This window comes from Rhinatrema bivittatum, chromosome 14 (assembly GCF_901001135.1).
Source record: "Rhinatrema bivittatum chromosome 14, aRhiBiv1.1, whole genome shotgun sequence".
NCBI classification, from domain to species: domain Eukaryota; kingdom Metazoa; phylum Chordata; class Amphibia; order Gymnophiona; family Rhinatrematidae; genus Rhinatrema; species Rhinatrema bivittatum.
In genome coordinates this window covers 36,404,026-36,423,421 of record NC_042628.1, presented here as the reverse complement: position 1 = coordinate 36,423,421, position 19,396 = coordinate 36,404,026, and the positions used below count along the sequence as shown (strand labels likewise).

The following is a 19,396-nucleotide window of genomic DNA, read 5'->3' as shown; positions in this document are numbered from 1 at the left end:
GCATTAGACAAACTAGACCTCTCGGATGCTAATTCAGCCACATCCTCCTGGATCAAAATAACTAAGAACGTAGCAGACCTTACGTGCCCTTTAACTACTAAAGCCCTCCATTCTAACTCGAACAACAGGAAACCCTGGTACACCCCACAACTTAAAACCCTGAAACAAGAACTTAGAAGATTTGAACATGCATGGCGAAAAAATCCTTCCCCATCAAACCTGGGGGCTTACAAATCTCTCATGCACCGCTACCGGATATTCATCCTCCAAACAAAGAGGGATTTTTTCTCACAGAAAATCCACCACTTCATCTTCGATCCTAAAGCATTATTCTCTCTTGTCTCGTCTCTCACCAAATCCTCCCCCACGACCATCCCGGATGATCAAGCTGCCAGCAAAGCCTCAGAGTTAGCCACATACTTCAAGAAAAAAATCACTGATCTGATCAGACCTTTAAATGCCAATAATGTTCTTCCTCCTCCACCCTCTTACTCTTCATATATTCAACAGAACACAAGTCTGGAAACCTTCGAGCCGACTTCCTCCTTAGAGATTGAAACATTCATAAAGAAGCTCAAACCTGCCTCACCCCACAGATGCGATCCCCTCCAACTTACTCATCGCCATCTCAAAAACCGTCGCCAAACCAATCGCTGACATCATTAATTGTTCACTAATGCAAGGCTTAGTTTCTGACCCCTTGAAACTCGCAATTCTAAAACCACTTCTGAAAAAACCCAACTTGTCTCCAGACGACCACGCCAACTATCGCCCGATTGCTAAACTCCCCTTCATTTCCAAAATCTTAGAAAAAATAGTTAATAAGCAACTTTCGGAGTACTTGGACGATAACAAAATATTAGCCCCCTCTCAATTTGGCTTCCGAAAAGCCCGAAACACAGAAACTCTCTTAATCTTTTTAACAGACACCATACTTTTGAATCTTGATAAAAAACAACCCGGTCTACTCATTCTCCTCGATCTATCAGCCACATTTGACACGGTGAACCACTCAACACTCCTGGATCGGCTATCTGACATCGGCATCAAAGGCACTGCTCTTAGCTGGTTCAAGTCTTTTCTACATAACAGATTTTACAAGGTCAGAGTCAACAACAACGAATCACACCCCGTCTGCTCTTCTCTGGGAGTCCCTCAAGGCTCATCCTTATCCCCTACCCTCTTCAACATTTATCTATTACCGCTCTGCCAGCTCCTCTCCAAACTAAAATTAACTCACTACATCTACGCAGACGATGTGCAAATATTCATCCCGGTTACCGAATCTCTACAAAAAACACTAGAATTCTGGAACAACTGCCTTCAAGCCATCAACAATCTGCTCATGAGCCTTAACTTAATCCTTAACTCCAATAAAACTGAAATATTCCTCGTCTCACAGGACTGTAGCGATGCAAGTTCTAACATACTCCCCGCTAGTCAACCATCCTTTTCTTCTCAAGTTAGAAACCTCGGAGTCATCATGGACAATCAATTAAACCTAAAGAGATTTATTAATAATACTACTAAGGATGGCTTCTATAAATTACAGGTCCTAAAACGGCTCAGACCGCTCCTCCACTTCCAAGACTACCTTTCAGTTCTCCAAGCAATCATTTTCTCAAAAATTGACTATTGTAATTCTCTTCTACTCGGCCTCCCAGCTAACACCATAAAACCCTTACAAATGCTTCAAAACGCCTCAGCTAGGATTCTGACAAAGACCAACAAAAGAGATTATATTACCCCCATCTTGAGGAACCTACACTGGCTCCCAATCAAGTTTAGAATCACTTACAAAGTACTAACAATCATACACAAATCTATTCACAAGCTCATTCCACTGGAGCTCAACATTCCTTTTCGACCACATATACCCTCCAGACCGGTGAGAGCAGCTTATAGAGATACTCTCCTCGCCCCACCCATCAAAACCTCTTTAAATAAACGAGCTCTATCCACAGCGGGCCCCACGCAATGGAACTCTCTACCTCCAGAACTCCGGCAGGAACAATGCCCGATCACCTTTAAAAAGAGACTCAAAATTTGGCTATTTGAACAAGCTTTTAAACTATGCCAATAATTTCCTCTTACCTCACCTTTCTAACCTACAAGCTATCTGTCAGATTATCCATCAGATTATATATCATATTAGCTTTCCAATACTGTAGTCGATCAATCCAAATATGTGCATAAATAATATGTACATAAATAATGTAACTTTGCTCCATGTACCGTGACTTTAATCTAATCCAGTACACACCTAGATCTTTAGCCAGGTTAGTCTTAGCTCCACAAAAGAATCTTATTATTATTATTATTTATTCGTTGTATTTTATTTATTCACTGTATTTTATTCCCCAGTTCCTTTTGATCCAAGTTTATCTCCCTTGTTCAATGTAATCGCATTCTTACATGTTTGTCAACGTTATAATGTAAACCGAAGTGATATGTAACTTTGCTACATGAATTTCGGTATATAAAAATGTTAAATAAATAAATAATAAATAAATAGTCTTTCCTCATAGGGGAGCTGTTCCATTCCCTTTATCATTTTGGTAGCCCTTCTCTGTACCTTCTCTATCGCAATTATATCTTTTTTGAGATGCGGCGACCAGAATTGTACACAGTATTCAAGGTGCGGTCTCACCATGGAGCGATACAGAGGCATTATGACATTTTCCGTTTTATTCACCATTCCCTTTCTAATAATTCCCAAAATTCTGTTTGCTTTTTTGACTGCCGCAGCATACTGAACCGACGATTTCAATGTGTTATCCATTATGATGCCTAGATCTCTTTCTTGGGTAGTAGCACCTAATATGGAACCTAACATTGTGTAAGGTACATAAATTGCTGGAAGATCGTCCTCGGACCACCAAAACCTCCAACACTACGCGGCCCCGGTTCAGAGGGCAACGGCGTGGTCGTTAGACTAAACCGGTGCCTCATAGGACTCCCTCTTCGTGGTCGCAGTCCTGGTCTCATTCCTTTTGAGACCGGAGACCAGCTCAGGACTCCTCTACGCAAGGAAGTCCGGCTAAATCTACCCTATGAAACATTGCTGGCCCACTCTTTGGGTGATAGTGGAAGTCGCAGCATGCTTTCGGCGCGATGGGATATTAGGTCATCCCTGCCTGGACGTTAGCCTCCAAGGCGGACAAGTTGATGGCCTCGGTGGAATGCAATCTGACCCGCATAGCGGCATCTCATATAGCCGGAGTAGACAACGTCCAGGCGGACTTCAGCCGACAGCGGCTAGATCCCAGCAAGTGGGAACTGTCCGAGGAGGCGATGCGGCTAGTGAGGCGCCGGTGAGGGGCCCCTCGGCTGGACTTGATGGCGACTCGGCTGAACGCCAAAGCGGCTCGTTTCTTCAGTAGCAGAAAGGAGCATGGATCGGAAGGGTTCGGTGCCCTGGTTCTTCCATAGCCTCCCGACATTCTCCTCTACGTGTTTTCTCCTTGGCCATTGGTGGGAAAGGTTTTAAGGTGAATAGAATCCCACCGGGGACCTGTTATTCTCGTGGCTTCGGAGTGGCCGAGAAGGCCATGGGTCGCAGATCTGATCAACCTAGCGGTAGAGGGTTCTTTGCGTCTGGGTCACTTACCGAATTTACTGTGACAGGGTCCAGTATATTTCGATCAGGCGGATCGCTTTTGTCTAGCGGCTTGGCTTATGAGAGGAGGCGCAGAAGGGTGGTAATCACCGCCTCTGGATAGACTTTCTTTCTCAGTTGCCTCCTCTCAAAAGCCAGTGGCAGAATATTGCTCCCCAAGAGTCTGTATAGAGAATGACAGTGGCTCCTTGGCATATTTTACCTTCCCTTTCCTCTCTTGAAATGTGGTTCTCTTATTTCATTTTCAGCTTTGACTATAACTGTCTTTTTCAGCATCTACACAATGAACCTTATCCAACTAGATCATGGTTGAAAATTGTAGATCTCCCTGGCACAGAAAACCTCATTGAAGACTTAGCATTGGTACGTTTAAGAGAGAGGCCACTGCTACATAAGTCTCTGCTGACTTTTTATCGCATTGTGAATGAATTGGCAGGATCTCCATACGCAGACCGAGTGATCAATTATGGGTGAGTATTACTTGGCTATAATAAATACATTATCAGCTTCTAAAGTAGTGTATATTAACTTATTAATGAATTGTGGAAGCTCTTGAGAAGAAGCGCTATGTAGGTAACAAAACATAGATGTGGAGATGTTTGTTACAGGGTGGATTCCAAATGGAATAAAATGAGTGCAGATGTGCAAAAGGACCAGTCAGACATCAAAGGCATTTTCAAAGAAGTAAAGTATTTGGAGGTCGATATTCAAAGATTTTGTCTAGCTATCTTTTGGAGTTAGACAGACAAAAGCCACGATTTAAATGTTTCCTCCCACCTAGCAGATGCACAGAATTTATCAGAATAAAAAGAGGTAGCACTGGGGGAATTCTAAGTGCAAGGCTGAACTTTAGCCGATGAGTACACATAGATGGTAACTTTTAAACAGGCATACAGGCGCACATGTACACGTGTTTGTCGGCCCGCGCTCAGGGATGCGGCCATTTTATAACATACATGCGTATATGCATGCATATTATGAAATAGCCTGATCATGCACACATATGCTCGCAATTTTAAGTGGACCACACCTATGGATGCAAATGCCACTTCTACCACATAAATGGGGGGGATTTTAAAAGTCACACACGTTGACGGTATTGGCCGTTTTCTCAGTTCATTCCCAGTTTGACCAGGTCCAAACCCCCAAGTTTAATAGCCTCCCTTCTCCCCTGTTAGCCCCGACCTTTAAAACTCCACTGATCTGTCTATCTGTATTTTATAACTTGCACATCATCCATAGCAGATGATGTGCCTGTGTGCGAAAGTGTTTCTAATTTGAGGTTGAAATCCAGGAATGCCCGTGCCCCTCCCCTTTTTTGGAACTTTTCATTTGTGCACACAGTGGGAGATACGCGTGCACTCAGATGGCTTTTAAAGATGTAAGGCATTCACCAGCCTGATATAGTCATGCATCCCCTAACGATGCATGTGTCAGACTTTTAAAATTCATCTGATACTGAGTGCATAAATCTGGTCAGAAATATAGCTGTCCGAAAGTTATCCAAATAAAGTTATGTGCATATCTTTATCATAACTTTGCCTGGGTATATTCAACAGTAGACTTGTATGTCTAAGGCCTGCTGAATATCTGGGTAAATTACAATCATAAATTTATCCTGCTAACTTCCCTACTTGCTGGCTCTTTGAATATTGACATCTTAGTTCTGGATAAATGTAGGTGTGCAAAAATGAAGCTGTTACGCTTGGGCTCCAGTCAGGAGGCGTGAACACCACCCAGCAGGGTGGCTCCAGGTGGAGAGAGACAGGAAGCTTAGAAACAGTGTCTGGTTCCAGGCTGGGTCAGGGCAGGCAGCAATAAGCAGGGCAAGGCAGGTCAGAAGGCCCATAGGCCACACACACACAGAAGGCCCGTAGGCCACACACCATAAGCGGGGCAAGGCAGATCAGAAGGCCCGTAGGCCACACACACACACAGAAGGCCCGTAGGCCACACACCATAAGCGGGGCAAGGCAGGTCAGAAGGCCCGTAGGCCACACACATACAGAAGGCCCGTAGGCCACACACCATAAGCGGGGCAAGGCAGGTCAGAAGGCCCGTAGGCCACACACACACAGACAGAAGGCCCGTAGGCCACACACCATAAGCGGGGCAAGGCAGGTCAGAAGGCCCGTAGGCCACACACACACAGACAGAAGGCCCGTAGGCCACACACCATAAGTAGAGCAGGCAGGTCAGAAGGCCCGTAGGTCACACATACACAGAAGGCCCGTAGGCCACACACCGTAGTCAGGGCAAGCAGGTCAGAAGGCCCATAGGCCACACATACACAGAAGGCCCGTAGGCCACACACCGTAAGCAGAGCAGGCAGGTCAGAAGGCCCGTAGGCCAGGTGAGAACAGCGAGGAAGGAGGCCCGAAGGCCGCGCAAGGCTAGAGCAGGGAGCCCAGGTGAGCTCGATGCCGAAGCACCGAGGCAACTGTCAGGCAGGGTTATAAGGGCACACCCAGAACATAGAGTGGACAGAGGAGATGGACTGGACCTGTCCGGAAAGCCAGCACTAGAGGGACCCCTGGTGGTGAGGCGGTTGCACTGCAGCCAAAACTGTAACAGTACCCCCTCCTCAAGGCCTCCCCCTCCTCCTGGGTCCCATCTTAGCAGGGGGTACTCAAAGATGAAATCTGGCCCCTCCGAGGGCAACAACAGCTGGAGCAATTCAACAGGCTCAGATGGCTGAGTTAGAAAGTCTGTTAGTGGTACCGGTTTGAGCCCCTCCGGGGGTGGCAGCAGGACCGGTTTAGCAGGCTCCTCTCGGGGTAGTGCAGCAGGTTCGGGCCCCTCTCGGGATGAAACAGCAGGCTGGAACACCTCTCCGGGCGTTGTAGCAGGATCGGACCCCTCTCGGGGCGATGAAGCGGCCTTGGCCCCCTCTTGGGGCGATGCAGCGGGCTTGGATCCCTCTTGGGGCGATGCAGCGGGCTCGGCCCCCTCCTGGGGCGATGCAGCGGGCTCGGCCCCCTCCTGGGGCGATGCAGCGGGCTCGGCCCCCTCCTGGGGCGATGCAGCGGGCTCGGCCCCCTCTTGGGGCGATGCAGCGGGCTTGGCCCCCTCCTGGGGTGATGCAGCAGGCTTGGCCCCCTCTTGGGGTGATGAAACAGGCTCAGATGGCAGAGCAGCAAGGTTAGAAGCAGTGCACATAGAAGACACAGGTTGCACTGCTGTGGGCTTGATACCTCGAGCCGAACCCTGAGGCTCCTTACTTTGTTTCCGGAGGAGCAGTTTAGAGAAGGCACAGGCAGTTCTAGGACGTCTAGGGAATGTGCTCGTTAGTGTCTCAACAGCAGCTGTGGGAAGCAGAGCCCTGCTAGAGTTCATCAACTCTCTCCGTTTGAGAGAAACCTGTTCCTGAGGCTCTAGCACTGGTCTCACAGAAGCCTTCTTGGCCAGGTAAGTCCTGGGTTTTTCTATCCACAAACTGCCAGCAAAAATGTCTGTTTTAGTTGAGCCAGAAACAGAATACTGGTTAGGAGAGCTGATAGCTTTTTCTAATTGCACAGCTGGTCCTAGAGCAGAACAACGGGGGCAGGGTTTGCCTGGTGGTAACAAACACGGAAGACAGGAGCATTTCCACCACCCTGGTTTAGGAGCCAGACAGTTCAAACACTCCTGATAGACAGAGACATTTTTCTTGTTGCAGTTATTGCATGACCAGTGTTCCTGACCAACAAGTTCACAGGCTAGACAGTTCTGATAGCTTGGATAATTCAAAGTCTGACAGGAATTGCAGGTATAAAACTTTAAAGAAGGAGGCATCTTGAATTAGTGAAAAGTTGACTCACCGGCAGGACACAGACCTATCTCTTCCCCTGGAAAATGTGATGACTTCGGCATACTGTTACGCTTGGGCTCCGGTCAAGAGGCGTGAACACCACCCAGCAGGGTGGCTCCAGGTGGAGAGAGACAGGAAGCTTAGAAACAGTGTCTGGTTCCAGGCTGGGTCAGGGCAGGCAGCAATAAGCAGGGCAAGGCAGGTCAGAAGGCCCGTAGGCCACACACACACAGAAGGCCCGTAGGCCACACACCATAAGCGGGGCAAGGCAGGTCAGAAGGCCCGTAGGCCACACACACACAGAAGGCCCGTAGGCCACACACCATAAGCGGGGCAAGGCAGGTCAGAAGGCCCGTAGGCCACACACACACACAGAAGGCCCGTAGGCCACACACCATAAGCGGGGCAAGGCAGGTCAGAAGGCCCGTAGGCCACACACATACAGAAGGCCCGTAGGCCACACACCATAAGCGGGGCAAGGCAGGTCAGAAGGCCCGTAGGCCACACACACACAGACAGAAGGCCCGTAGGCCACACACCATAAGCGGAGCAGGGCAGGTCAGAAGGCCCGTAGGCCACACACACACACAGAAGGCCCGTAGGCCACACACCATAAGCGGGGCAAGGCAGGTCAGAAGGCCCGTAGGCCACACACATACAGAAGGCCCGTAGGCCACACACCATAAGCGGGGCAGGGCAGGTCAGAAGGCCCGTAGGCCACACACACACAGAAGGCCCGTAGGCCACACACCATAAGTAGAGCAGGCAGGTCAGAAGGCCCGTAGGCCACACACCGTAGTCAGGGCAAGCAGGTCAGAAGGCCCATAGGCCACACATACACAGAAGGCCCGTAGGCCACACACCGTAAGCAGAGCAGGCAGGTCAGAAGGCCCGTAGGCCAGGTGAGAACAGCGAGGAAGGAGGCCCGAAGGCCACGCAAGGAAAGGCCCGAAGGCCGCGCAAGGCTAGAGCAGGGAGCCCAGGTGAGCTCGATGCCGAAGCACCGAGGCAACTGTCAGGCAGGGTTATAAGGGCACACCCAGAACATAGAGTGGACAGAGGAGATGGACTGGACCTGTCCGGAAAGCCAGCACTAGAGGGACCCCTGGTGGTGAGGCGGTTGCACTGCAGCCAAAACTGTAACAGAAGCTGAGAGCAGTGGCTTTGCAATTGGGTTTACTCAGCTAAGTTTTACTATGTTAGACATGTACATCGACCACACACTACTGCACCTGGCATTTAGGGTTCTAACTCAGAACCCTGTTTATTGCTCTTCAATTGATTCTAACTTTACAGCCCTCAATTAATTTCAAGTGCAACCCAGAACTTTTGTAAAGTGAGAGCTTTGTGGATTTACTTTCACCTCTGTGTACTCATAGTGACTCCAAGCTGACTCAGTTACTGGAAGAAGCCCTGGGTGGAAACTGTAAGACCAGGGTTATTTGTTGCTTGACTCCTGCCCCAGAATCCCGACGTTTGGCTGTACTCTTGAAAACCTGTGCTGCTCTCTCACAAGTCAAGAACTTCCCTGTTCTAAATGACTACTACGTGGAGGTATGTTTCAGCTTCCTCTGCAGGAGAGGTTGCTCCCTCTGCAATTCGAACCATGCTGTATTTAAACAGAATGTATACCATGGGCAAAGAAGGTAATATGGTCTCTTCCATCAGTCCAGATTCCTTGAAACTGTCTTGGGACAGTGAAAGGCACTTTGACATATTCCTGCAGAAGTTCTTCCAACTACAGTTCTTGTAGAGTCCCTAATAAAGTAGCTTTTTTTGACAGACACTCCAACTGCATCTATTGCATTCGTGTGAACATACCTCCCATCACACAATGCCTTTTGGGTAGCATTAAGTATCTTGAGCAAACCATAACAGAAGCCAATATGATATTATGAAATGAAAACCCCAAGACTGATTTGCATAATACCTTTATAAACTATTTGTCATTGTTACATTTTTTTAAACAAAGTATGCTTCTGTAAACCCCCACCACCTCTCAACTGTGTGATTTAGATTTGGCATGTGTAAGATGTCCACACAACTAAAGAGCCTCCTAGGGATGGGGAGGAGAGGCTGGAGCAGAACATAAAAATGACACACATACAATAAACACTAAGGAGGTCGTTTTCAAAGGAGTTACACATGTAAATGTAACATACTGTCGTAGCAATTTTAGAAAGCCATTTACTTGCGTAAAGTGTACTTACATGTGAATATCCTATGGACAATTTGGTGGCATATATTGTAGCAATTTTCAAAAGCCCACTTACACAGGTAAAGTGTATTTACACATGTAAAACCCAATTTTATGCATGTAAATACTTTTTCCTGTTCATACCCTAGATCAGTCCAGACAAGTGGGTTTATGCATCCCTACCAGCAGATGGAGGCAAAGAACAAAACTTTGAGGCACTGCTACATAACCAAAAGTGCCACCTGCAGCCCCTCAGTATTTCTCTGTCTCCAGCAGAGGGTAGAGGTGCAAACCTGCAGTCTGGAGTTTAAGAAAAAAAAAGAAAGAGAAAATTATAAGGAGATTTCGGCTCCCTGAGGTGTTAGGTTCATTTGTGGGCCATCCCTTAGGTAGAGCAGGGTGAGCAGGGGGTTGGAGATACCTGTTCTGGCTCAGCCCTTGTCATCCGGGGGGGGGGGGGAGGAGCCGGAATTCTCTGTAGGTACTCGGATCAGTCCAGACTCCTGGGTTAATTCATCCCTGCCAGCAGATTGAGACAGAGAAACCTGCAGTCTTTTTCTTTACCCTTGCTTTTAGATTTTTTCTATTATTGATGGAGCCTTCCTCCCAGGGAACGGGTTCCTTGTGAAACCCTTTTCTTGTATGGTTGAGGTAGACGAGTTAAGGTCCAATTTGGTACTGTGGGGTGTGCATCTGGTGGTCCAGATCCCTCCCCTCACAAGGCCGGCCATGTGGCTTATAGCCCTTCTCCTTTTTTCTTTCAGGGGATTCCCTCCTTGTTAAAAAAGCTGATTTGCGCTGTACAGCTCCTTTCAGGTTAGGAGGGAATCTTTCTGTTTCTGTTCTCTTTTTTAACTTATTTAAAGTTTAAAAAAAAAAAAGTTTGTGTCAGGAAGAGGTAGTCGGCTGAAGGGTAAGGCTCCGAGGAGATCCCCCTCCCGTGGGTCATGCTGATTTTTAGAATTTATTTTTAGATTTTTGTTATCAGCTGTTTTTTCCTCTGTCGGCATGGTTCGCGGCTCAGCATGCTGCGCATGCGGAGCAGTTCCAGCGCGACTCAGCCGTTCGGGGCTGTGCTCGGCTGCGTTTCGGGGGGGAAGGGTCCTCTCTCCTCCTGGGGGTGTCAAAATGCCAGCGCCTGTGTAAGCGCACAACTGCTGCAATTGGGCTATTTTTGCAGCCTTCCAAGGTCCCCAGAGCTGCTGGCTCCCTTGAGGTGGGAGCGGCGGCCATTTTGGGAGGGGGAAGGGGATTTGCCACCGCAGCTGTCCCCGGTTCATCCCGGTCCCCCCGATGCGCAGGGGTTATCCGGGGGTGCAGATCAGCCAGGTCCTTTGCCTCAGAGGCCTGGGGGAAACCAGAACCCCATTTTACCCCTGGGTTCGCGACCTTTTTTGCCTGATTTTATTCTCCTGCTGCACCAAGCTTAGCTGACGCAGCAGGAGGGTTTAGGGGGTCCACCTTTGCCTCTCACTCCTCAGGATTCGGGTCTGTGGCCTTCGGGTCCCGATGCAGGGTCTGCGCGGCCACAGAATGCCAGCATCCCGAGGGGCAACAGAAGGTTTACAGGGTCCGATCTTTCTGGCAGGAGCAGCGCTGGGCTCCTTCCGGAGGGAGGAGTTGGCACCTCTGCTCCTGCAAGTCCTTGAAGAGCTGGGTTTAAAACCCCCTCAAGAAGTTCCAGAATTGGATGGGGCGGACCCCGTTTTGGACAGTCTTCGGGCTCCTCCTTCTGCTTTCCCGTATCATAGGTCGATGTGACAATTAATTGAGCATGAGTGGGATTCCCCGGACTCCGGTTTGAGGGTAGATAGGGCTATGGCCAAGCTCTATCCATTGCCAGAACAGATCTCGGAACTTTTTGGACTTCTGCAGGTGGATGCGGCGGTTTCCGCGGTCACAAAAAAGACTACAATTCCGGTAGAGGGGGCCGCGGCCCTTAAGGATCTCCAGGATCGAAAGTTAGAGCTTCACCTTAAGAGGATGTTTGAGAGTGCAGCCTTGGGGCTCCGGTCTGCCGTGTGCTCCAGCTTTATGCAGAGGGCATGTCTGAGGTAGGTGCAGAATTTTCAGGTTGCACCTCCTGGTCCCGACTCGTCAGATGCAGATCGCGTGGAAGCATTCGGTCGCATATGTAGCAGATGCCCTGTATGACTTGGTGCGTTCGCTGTCGCGGGTTATGAGTTCAGCAGTCGTGGCCAGGCGTTTACTTTGGCTCCGTCAGTGGTCGGCGGACGTTTCTTCCGAGGCCCAGTTAAGTTCTTTGCCTTTCAAGGGTCGTCTCTTGTTTGGGGAGCAGCTAGAACAGCTCATTAAGCAACTGAGTGAGACAAAGGTGCATAAGCTGCCAGACAAGCCAAGGAATCACCAGGCATTTCAATCCAGGTCCCGCTTCAGGGACGCCAGATGGTCTTGTCCTTCTAGAGGTCCCGTAGGGCGCAGTCTCAAAGCCTTTTCAGCAACTGCGGGGCTCGAATTTGGCGCAGACCCTTCAGAGCTCCCTCGGCGGGGGGAGCAGCAGCTGTCAAGTCCTCCCAATGAAGCGAGGCCGGTTCACTCCGCCGTTCCCTATATAGGGGGCCGGCTGGCAGATTTTTACGGGGAGTGGACCAAAATCACGCAGGATCAGTGGGTCTTCTCAGTAATAAGAGACAGTTACACTTTAGAGTTTGCATACCCCGTTCGCGACCTCTTCTTGGTCTCCCTTTGCGGGTTCTCGGCAGGCGGTTCGGGAGACTTTGCACAGGTTGCTCGGTTTGAGAGTGGTAGTCCCGGTGCCGCCTCGCGAACGGGGCAGGGGTCGTTACTCCATCTACTTCGTTGTCCCAAAGAAGGAGGGAATGTTTTGGCCCATTCTGGACCTCAAATCGGTCAATAGGTCCTTAAAGATTCCACGGTTTCGAATGGAGACGCTGCGGTCGGTAATTGCGGTAGTCTGCTCTTGGGAGTTTTTGGCCTCCCTGGATCTGACAGAGGTATACTTGCATATTCCAATTTGTCCAGACCATCAGCGGTTTCTGCGTTTCGCGGTGTTGGGTCGACATTTCCAATTCTAGGCTCTGCCTTTCGGTCTAGTGATGGTCCCTCGCACCTTCACCAAGGTGATGGTGGTGGTGGCGGTGGCTCTTTGACGAGAAGGGGTGTTGGGGCACCCTTATCTTGATGATTGGCTAATTTGGGAGAAGTTGTTGGAAGGTTGCCGCTCGTCAGTTCAGAAGGTTGTTGGAGTCTCTCGGCTGAGTGGTGAACTGGACGAAGAATTACTTGGAGCCGTCCCAGGAGCTAGAATATCTCAGAGCTCACTTCAACACGAGCTAAGGCAGGGTGTTTCTCACTCAGGAGAAGATACTCAAACTACAGTCACAAGTTCGATACCTGTTGGCGTTGAAGATTACATGAGCCTGGGACTTTCTACAGTTTCTGGGTTCGATGGCTTCAACCCTGGAATTGGTACCGTGGGCCTTCGTGCATATGTGGCCACTTCAGAGGGTCCTGTTGGACCAATGGAATCCCCTGTCGCAGACCTTTTATTTACCAGTTTTGCTGGATACATCAGCATGGAACAGCTTGTTGTGGTGGCTACAGTCTTCCTATTTACAGCGAGGAGTCAGCCTAGAGGTTCTGGAGTGGGTGGTTCTCACTATTGATGCCAGTCTCTCTGGTTGGGGAGTGGTCTGCGAGCGACAGTCTGCCCAGGGCACATGGTTGTCGGAAGCCTCGAGGCCAATCAATCGGTTGGAGACCAGGGCGGTGCAGTTGGCACTTCAAACCTTTCTCCCCCTTGTTAAGGGTCATTCGGTCAGGATTCTGTCGGACAATGCCACAATGGTTGCTTACATCAATCGTCAGGGTGGGACCAAGAGCCAGGATGTGGCAGTGGAAGCGCAGGAGCTGTTTCAATGAGCGGAACAGTGCTTGTTCCAGATAGTGGCTTCTCATATCACAGGTGTCGACAATGTTCAGGCCGATTTCCTCAGTCGTCAGACCTTAGATCCAGGCGAATGGGAGTTGGTGGAGTCCGCGATGCGGTTCAACTGGAGAAGGTGGGCCATCTCCCAACTCAGCTCAATGCAAAGGCTCCTCAGTTCTTCAGTCACAGAAGGGAGTACGGGGCCGAGGGAGTCGATGCTCTAGTAGTGCCTCGGCCTCCGAAAGTCTTGCTGTATGTGTTTCCACTGTGACCTCTGGTGGGCAAATTATTGCGCAGAATAGAGAAGCACCCCAGGAAGGTGGTCCTAGTGACTCCAGAGTGGCCGCGGTGACCATGGTTCACAGATCTAGTCAATCTAGCGGTGGACGGTCCATTGCGCCTGAGTCATCTCCCGGAACTTCTTCGTCAAGGTCCCTTATTTTCCGACCAGGCAGATCGCTTTTGTCTAGCAGCTTGGTTTTTGAGAGGCGTCGCTTGAGGTGGAGAGGATATCCAGAACCGGTGGTCACTACGCTTTTACAGGCCAGGCAGCAATCTACTTCCCTCTCATATGTTCGAGTCTTGAAGGTATTTGAGGCTTGGTGTACCGGCAAAGGGATTCCGGCAGTTCAGGCCCCGATTTCTTTTCTACAGGAGGGTTTAGCTAAATGTTTGGCTTTTAATTCCCTTAAAGTGCAGGTAGGGGCTCTAGCCTGCTTACAAGGCAAGCTTGAGGGATACTCCTTGTCGTCGCATTCGGACGTGCGGAGGTTTCTTCGGGAAGATAAGAATTTGCGTCTTCCGGTGTGGAAGGTATGTCCTTCTTGGAACCTTAATCTGGTTCTGCGGGTATTGTGTGATGCTCCATTTGAACCGATTCGGAGAGTGACCCTTAAGGATCTGACTCTCAAGGTGGTGTTCCTGGTGGCCATTTGTTCCGTCAGAAGAATCTCAGAATTGCAGGCCTTGTAGTGTAGGGATCCATTTCTTCAAATATCAGAATCTGGGATTATGTTGCGGATGGTTCCTCCTTTGTCCCAAAGGTGGTTTCTGCTTTTCATGTTAATCAAACTATCAAGCTTCCAGCATTTGCAGACTTGGATGATTCTACGCAGCATGCTAGGGAGCTTAAGCTGTTAGATGTCCGCAGAACCTTGCTTCGCTATCTCAAGGTTACTAATGAGTTCAGGAGATCTGATCATCTTTTTGTGTTATGGATGTTATGGTTTTGAGGTGTTGGAGTGGATTCTTGGATACTGTGGTGATGGTCACTCCCACGGGGAGGAGCCCCGTGAGGAACCACAGTACTAGGCTAGTCTCTAAGCACGCAAACACAGTTTAGTCTTTTATTATACAGCAGAATGATACCACCGGAGGTGGCAGTAGTGAGGTGATCCAGTGGAAGCAATCCAGGGGCCCTTGGCAGAGGAGACCCGTCTCACAGTGATAGTATAGGGAGTGCAGGATGCAGGTTCCCAGTGCTGAGCTGTAGATGAGACAGACTGACAATGTTAGATTACTCACTAAGTTGGTAGCTGTATAGATGGAGATCCCAGCTGGCAGAAGTAGTTGAATACAGGTACCGAGGCAGGGAGAGCAGGCCCTCGAGGAGCGAGTACCTGATCCCTGATAGGCACCTGAAAGAAAGCAAAGGGCCCCCGAGGAGCAGGTACCCAGGTTAGAGAAATACCCCAAAGGGCAGAGAGAGCTTCCAGTGGCAGCAAGAAAGCGGCAGAGTAGCTTAGACCGGACGAGTCCAATCCTTGCTAACTCGATTTGTTAGCAAACGAAGGGCAGGCTAAATACCCGGATGTCATGACGTCACTCGAGGGGGACGCCTCTGAGGATCCCACCATGACGTGGATAAAGACGTGGGTGGCGTGCGCGCACGCACCCTAGGAGGCCCTCAGGAGAAACATGGTGGATTGCCTTGCCATTGCCGTTCCGGGGACGCCGGAGAGAGCGGCATGCAGATGCGGCGGTAGCCATCTTCCCAAGGCTTGTGGGGAGAGCAGAGAAAGGTGAGGCACAGAGGTTGAAGCCATCTGAGACCGACGGACGCAACAGTACCCCCCTTCAAAGGGCCCCCTCCAGACCCCCTACCTGGTCTTGGTTTTCGAAGATGCGATCGGTGGAACTGTCGAAGCATCTCCTTATCCATGATATTAGCCAAAGGTTCCCAAGAGTTTTCTTCAGGTCCATACCCCTCCCATGACAGGAGGTATTCCCAAACTCTGCCTCTCTTTCTTATGTCAAGGATAGCATCAACCTTGTACTCGATGTCTTCTTCTGCATTAATGGGAGTAGGTTCAGGGGTCTTGGTGGAAAACTCGCTCAGGATAAGCGGTTTCAGTAGTGAGACATGGAACGCATTATGAATCTTCATTGCTGGATGAAGTTTCAGACTACACGTGAGTGTCCCCCGTCGTCGGAGGATGGGAAAGGGTCCGACAAAGTGTGGAGCAAATCGAGCTGATGGTAGCTTGAGTCTTAGATGTTTGGTAGACAGCCAGACCTTGTCACCAGGCTGGAATTCAGGAGCTTTGCTATGGTGAGCGTCATAGCCTTTCTTTGCTCTTTGTCCTGCTTTTTGGAGCATCTCTTTAGTCTTTCTCCAGAGTTGTTGGATATCATTGGCAGTAGATTGAGCTGCCAGAGACGAAACTGAAAGTGGAAGTGGTAAGGGTGGTAAAGGTAGTCATCCATAGACTACTTCAAATGGTGTAGATCCAGTTGATGTTGCTGGATGAGAGTTGATGGCAAATTCAGCCCAGTCATTCTGACGTGAAGCAACATAGGCTCGAAGGAACTGCTTGAGTGTTCTATTCATTCTCTCAGTTTGGCCATTCGACTGAGAATGGTATGCAGAGGTGAAGTTGAGAGTGATGTCAAACTTCTTACACAAAGCCTTCCAGAACTTTGCTGTAAATTGAGCTTGCGACAATGGAGTGGTGCAAAGAAGGGTACCCATGCCTCCAAAGCGACTATTGCCAGATGGCTTAAGGAGGCTATTGGGTTGGCATACATTCTCAAGGGCCGTCAAGTTCCTGAGGGTTTGCAGGCCCACTCGACACGGGCTCAGGCTGCTTCTTGGGCGGAGGCTCAGTTAGTGTCTCCGCAGGAGATTTGTAGAGTGGCAACTTGGAAGTCGCTGCATACTTTTGCAAGGCATTACCGACTGGATTTGGGATTTTCTGATTCCAGGTCTTTTGGTGAAGGTGTCTTGCAAGCGGGACTCTCCAGGTCCCACCCTCTCTAGGAAGCTTTGGTACATCCCAGGAGTCTGGACTGATCTGGGTACGTACAGGGAAAAGAAAATTCTTACCTGCTAATTTTCGTTCCTGTAGTACCAACGGATCAGTCTAGAACCCACCCGGATTGGAGGGGAGAGTCATCCGCTCAGCTATAATCTTTTCAGCAAACGTTCTGTTCGTTGATGTAAACTTATGAATTTTTTTGACATGTTGTTTGACACGGTTTTTTAAGTCAGTTTATTGCACTTATAGTGTTTTTTCAGCTTGGGTACAGATCAATACTGAGCTACTGCAGGTGGCACCAGGGCTTTTCAAGCAGTGTCAGCGAGGCTTTTCTCTGTCTCCATCTGCTGGCAGGGATGAATAAACCCAGGAGTCTGGACTGATCCGTTGGTACTACAGGAATGAAAATTAGCAGGTAAGAATCAATTTTCTTGTCCTGGTTCCCTCACCCCCTCTGGTCCCTGGCACCCACAGCACTCAGCCTCCTTCAGAAGTAGGGAAGTATTTGAGTTTTCTTCCCTTCCCTGGCCCTGTGTGTGTATGTTTTTAAATAAGCTAGGGCAAGAGAACATTGTAGAAATCTCATGTTTGTGAGACTTTCCTCACTCCAAATGACGTCAAATCTTCATTGAGGTGTACTGTGCTGATCGTACGTCTCACGCCGCATGTCAACTGGCTCCTAAACCACCAACACCTCACCTTGAGCTATTAGCTGGCCCTCCTATAGTGATATAAATAGTTGAATACTGTGAAGGCCTCCCCAAAGCGCACTCTCTCTCTCAAATGCCCTTCATTTTAATCTGCCCAAACCCCTCCCCAATCCCACCCCTAGAAAAATTTGCATTCATGTAATGTGATGCCATTACTATCGCATGCGTTATGGCGTTAACTCCATAACACATTTTGATGAATGACGTTATAAGAAAGCTCATTAGTATTAAATCCCTTAACACTCATTGGCTCTAGGCAGTATTGCCCACCCAAGCTCTGATGCAAGGATATCTCAGTCTCCTTTCAATGGTTCCCAACCTTTTTTCTATTGCCTCTCATCTGGCACAAGGTTCACTTCATTGTGGCACACTTCCACTTTCACCATCATCACTTTCTCTTCTCTTCCCTCTACCCCCACTCCAATGGCATCATTAGCATCTTCCCTCTCCCTCTCCTCCCACCCCCACCCCATCACCCCTTCTTCTTCTTTTCTTTCTCTCTGCCCCCCTCTTTCCTCGCTCTCCTCCCTTCTCTTCCCCATCTTATCTCCTAGCCTGATTAAAATTAACCTCATAGTTTTCTTTCTTTTGTACATATGTATATAATTGCAAACTTTGTTTATAATTTTATTGCAAAACTTCCCATGTTATTGTTCCCCCTCTCGTTAATGCCTTGTTATCATGTTTTTACTGTTCAATGTAAAGCGCCATGCCGTGCGTTTGTTTTTGGGTTACAATGTGAACCGATATGATATCCTGGATGAATGTCGGTATATAAAAAATTTTAAATAAAATTAAATAAAAAAATAAATCACCTTCTTCTCCCTTCGCTGTCCCTTCCCTCTCCCATCAACCCCCAGCATCATAATCACCTTCCAGATTTCCTGGCATCATCACCATCTTCCCTTCCCTCCACTCCCCCCACCAGGTATCATCAACATCCCCTTCCCTCGGCCTTCACCCCTTGGCATCATCATCCCCTCCTTCCTTCTCCCCCACCCCCATCCCTCTGCCTGCACCCCCTGTTATTATCATCATCCCCTTTCCCTCCACCCCTTTCCCTCCATCCCTGGCCTCACCATCAGCCCCTTGCCTCTCTTACTCCATCCCTCTCCTTCCCCCCTGGCATCATCGCCTTTCCTTTCATTCCCTTCCTTGTCCCCCATCTCCCTGGCTTCATCACCTTCCTTTCCCTCTCTTCTCACACCTCATGGCAAATTCAGCTTTCCCTTTTCTCCACACTGTCCTGGAACTGGCAGAAGTCTAACAAGCATTTATCTGGTGCTGCTTCTTCTTCCCCTAACAGCTTCCCTCTGGAATCTGAACTGCACTGAGCCAGCAAGTCTGGCAAGACTACAGGGCTCATGCATTTTCTGTTACAGAAGAAAGCCAGCAAAAGGGGTAGCAGGAGCAGCAGCAAATAAGCACTACTCTCTAACTACTCTTGCTGGTGGGAGGTCATCCTGCAGGCCAGGAGGGAAATAAAAAATGAAGACTGCAGCCATGACACACCTGCCCTTCAGCCACAGCATACTAGTGTGCCGTTGCACACGGGTTGGGAAATGCTGATTCCCTGTACATACCCGGATCAGTCCAGACTGCTGGGTTATGCATCCCTGTCAGCAGATGGAGACAGAGAAAGTTTCACTGACACTGCCTTATAAACCCCAATGCCACCTACAGTTCCTCAGTATTTCTCTGTCTCCAGGAGATGGCAGAGGATGTGTAACTTGCAGTTCTGAATTTTTCTGGGGCTGTATTGCTTTTGAGCCTTCCTCCCAGGGGTTCTTTTCTTTTTGGCTTGTTTAGGATTCTTTAAGGGTCCTACCCCATCCGGTTGAGGCAGATGGGCCGGGGGTTGTCACCCTTTTGAGTGCCCGTTTGTGCGCCCATGGGGTGTACATCTGGTTGAC

General features: G+C 49.2%; 1 protein-coding gene across 1 annotated transcript in view; it reads left to right on the top strand.

The window, feature by feature from the left end:
- CCDC78 (coiled-coil domain containing 78) overlaps positions 1–19,396 on the top strand; it is a 131,044-nt gene that overhangs the window by 27,037 nt on the left and 84,611 nt on the right. Inside the window, exons 5-6 of the mRNA XM_029577285.1 lie at positions 3,893–4,089; positions 8,789–8,963. Of these exons, the coding sequence (XP_029433145.1) occupies positions 3,893–4,089; positions 8,789–8,963 (372 nt within the window). The remainder of the gene's footprint in view (positions 1–3,892; positions 4,090–8,788; positions 8,964–19,396) is intronic.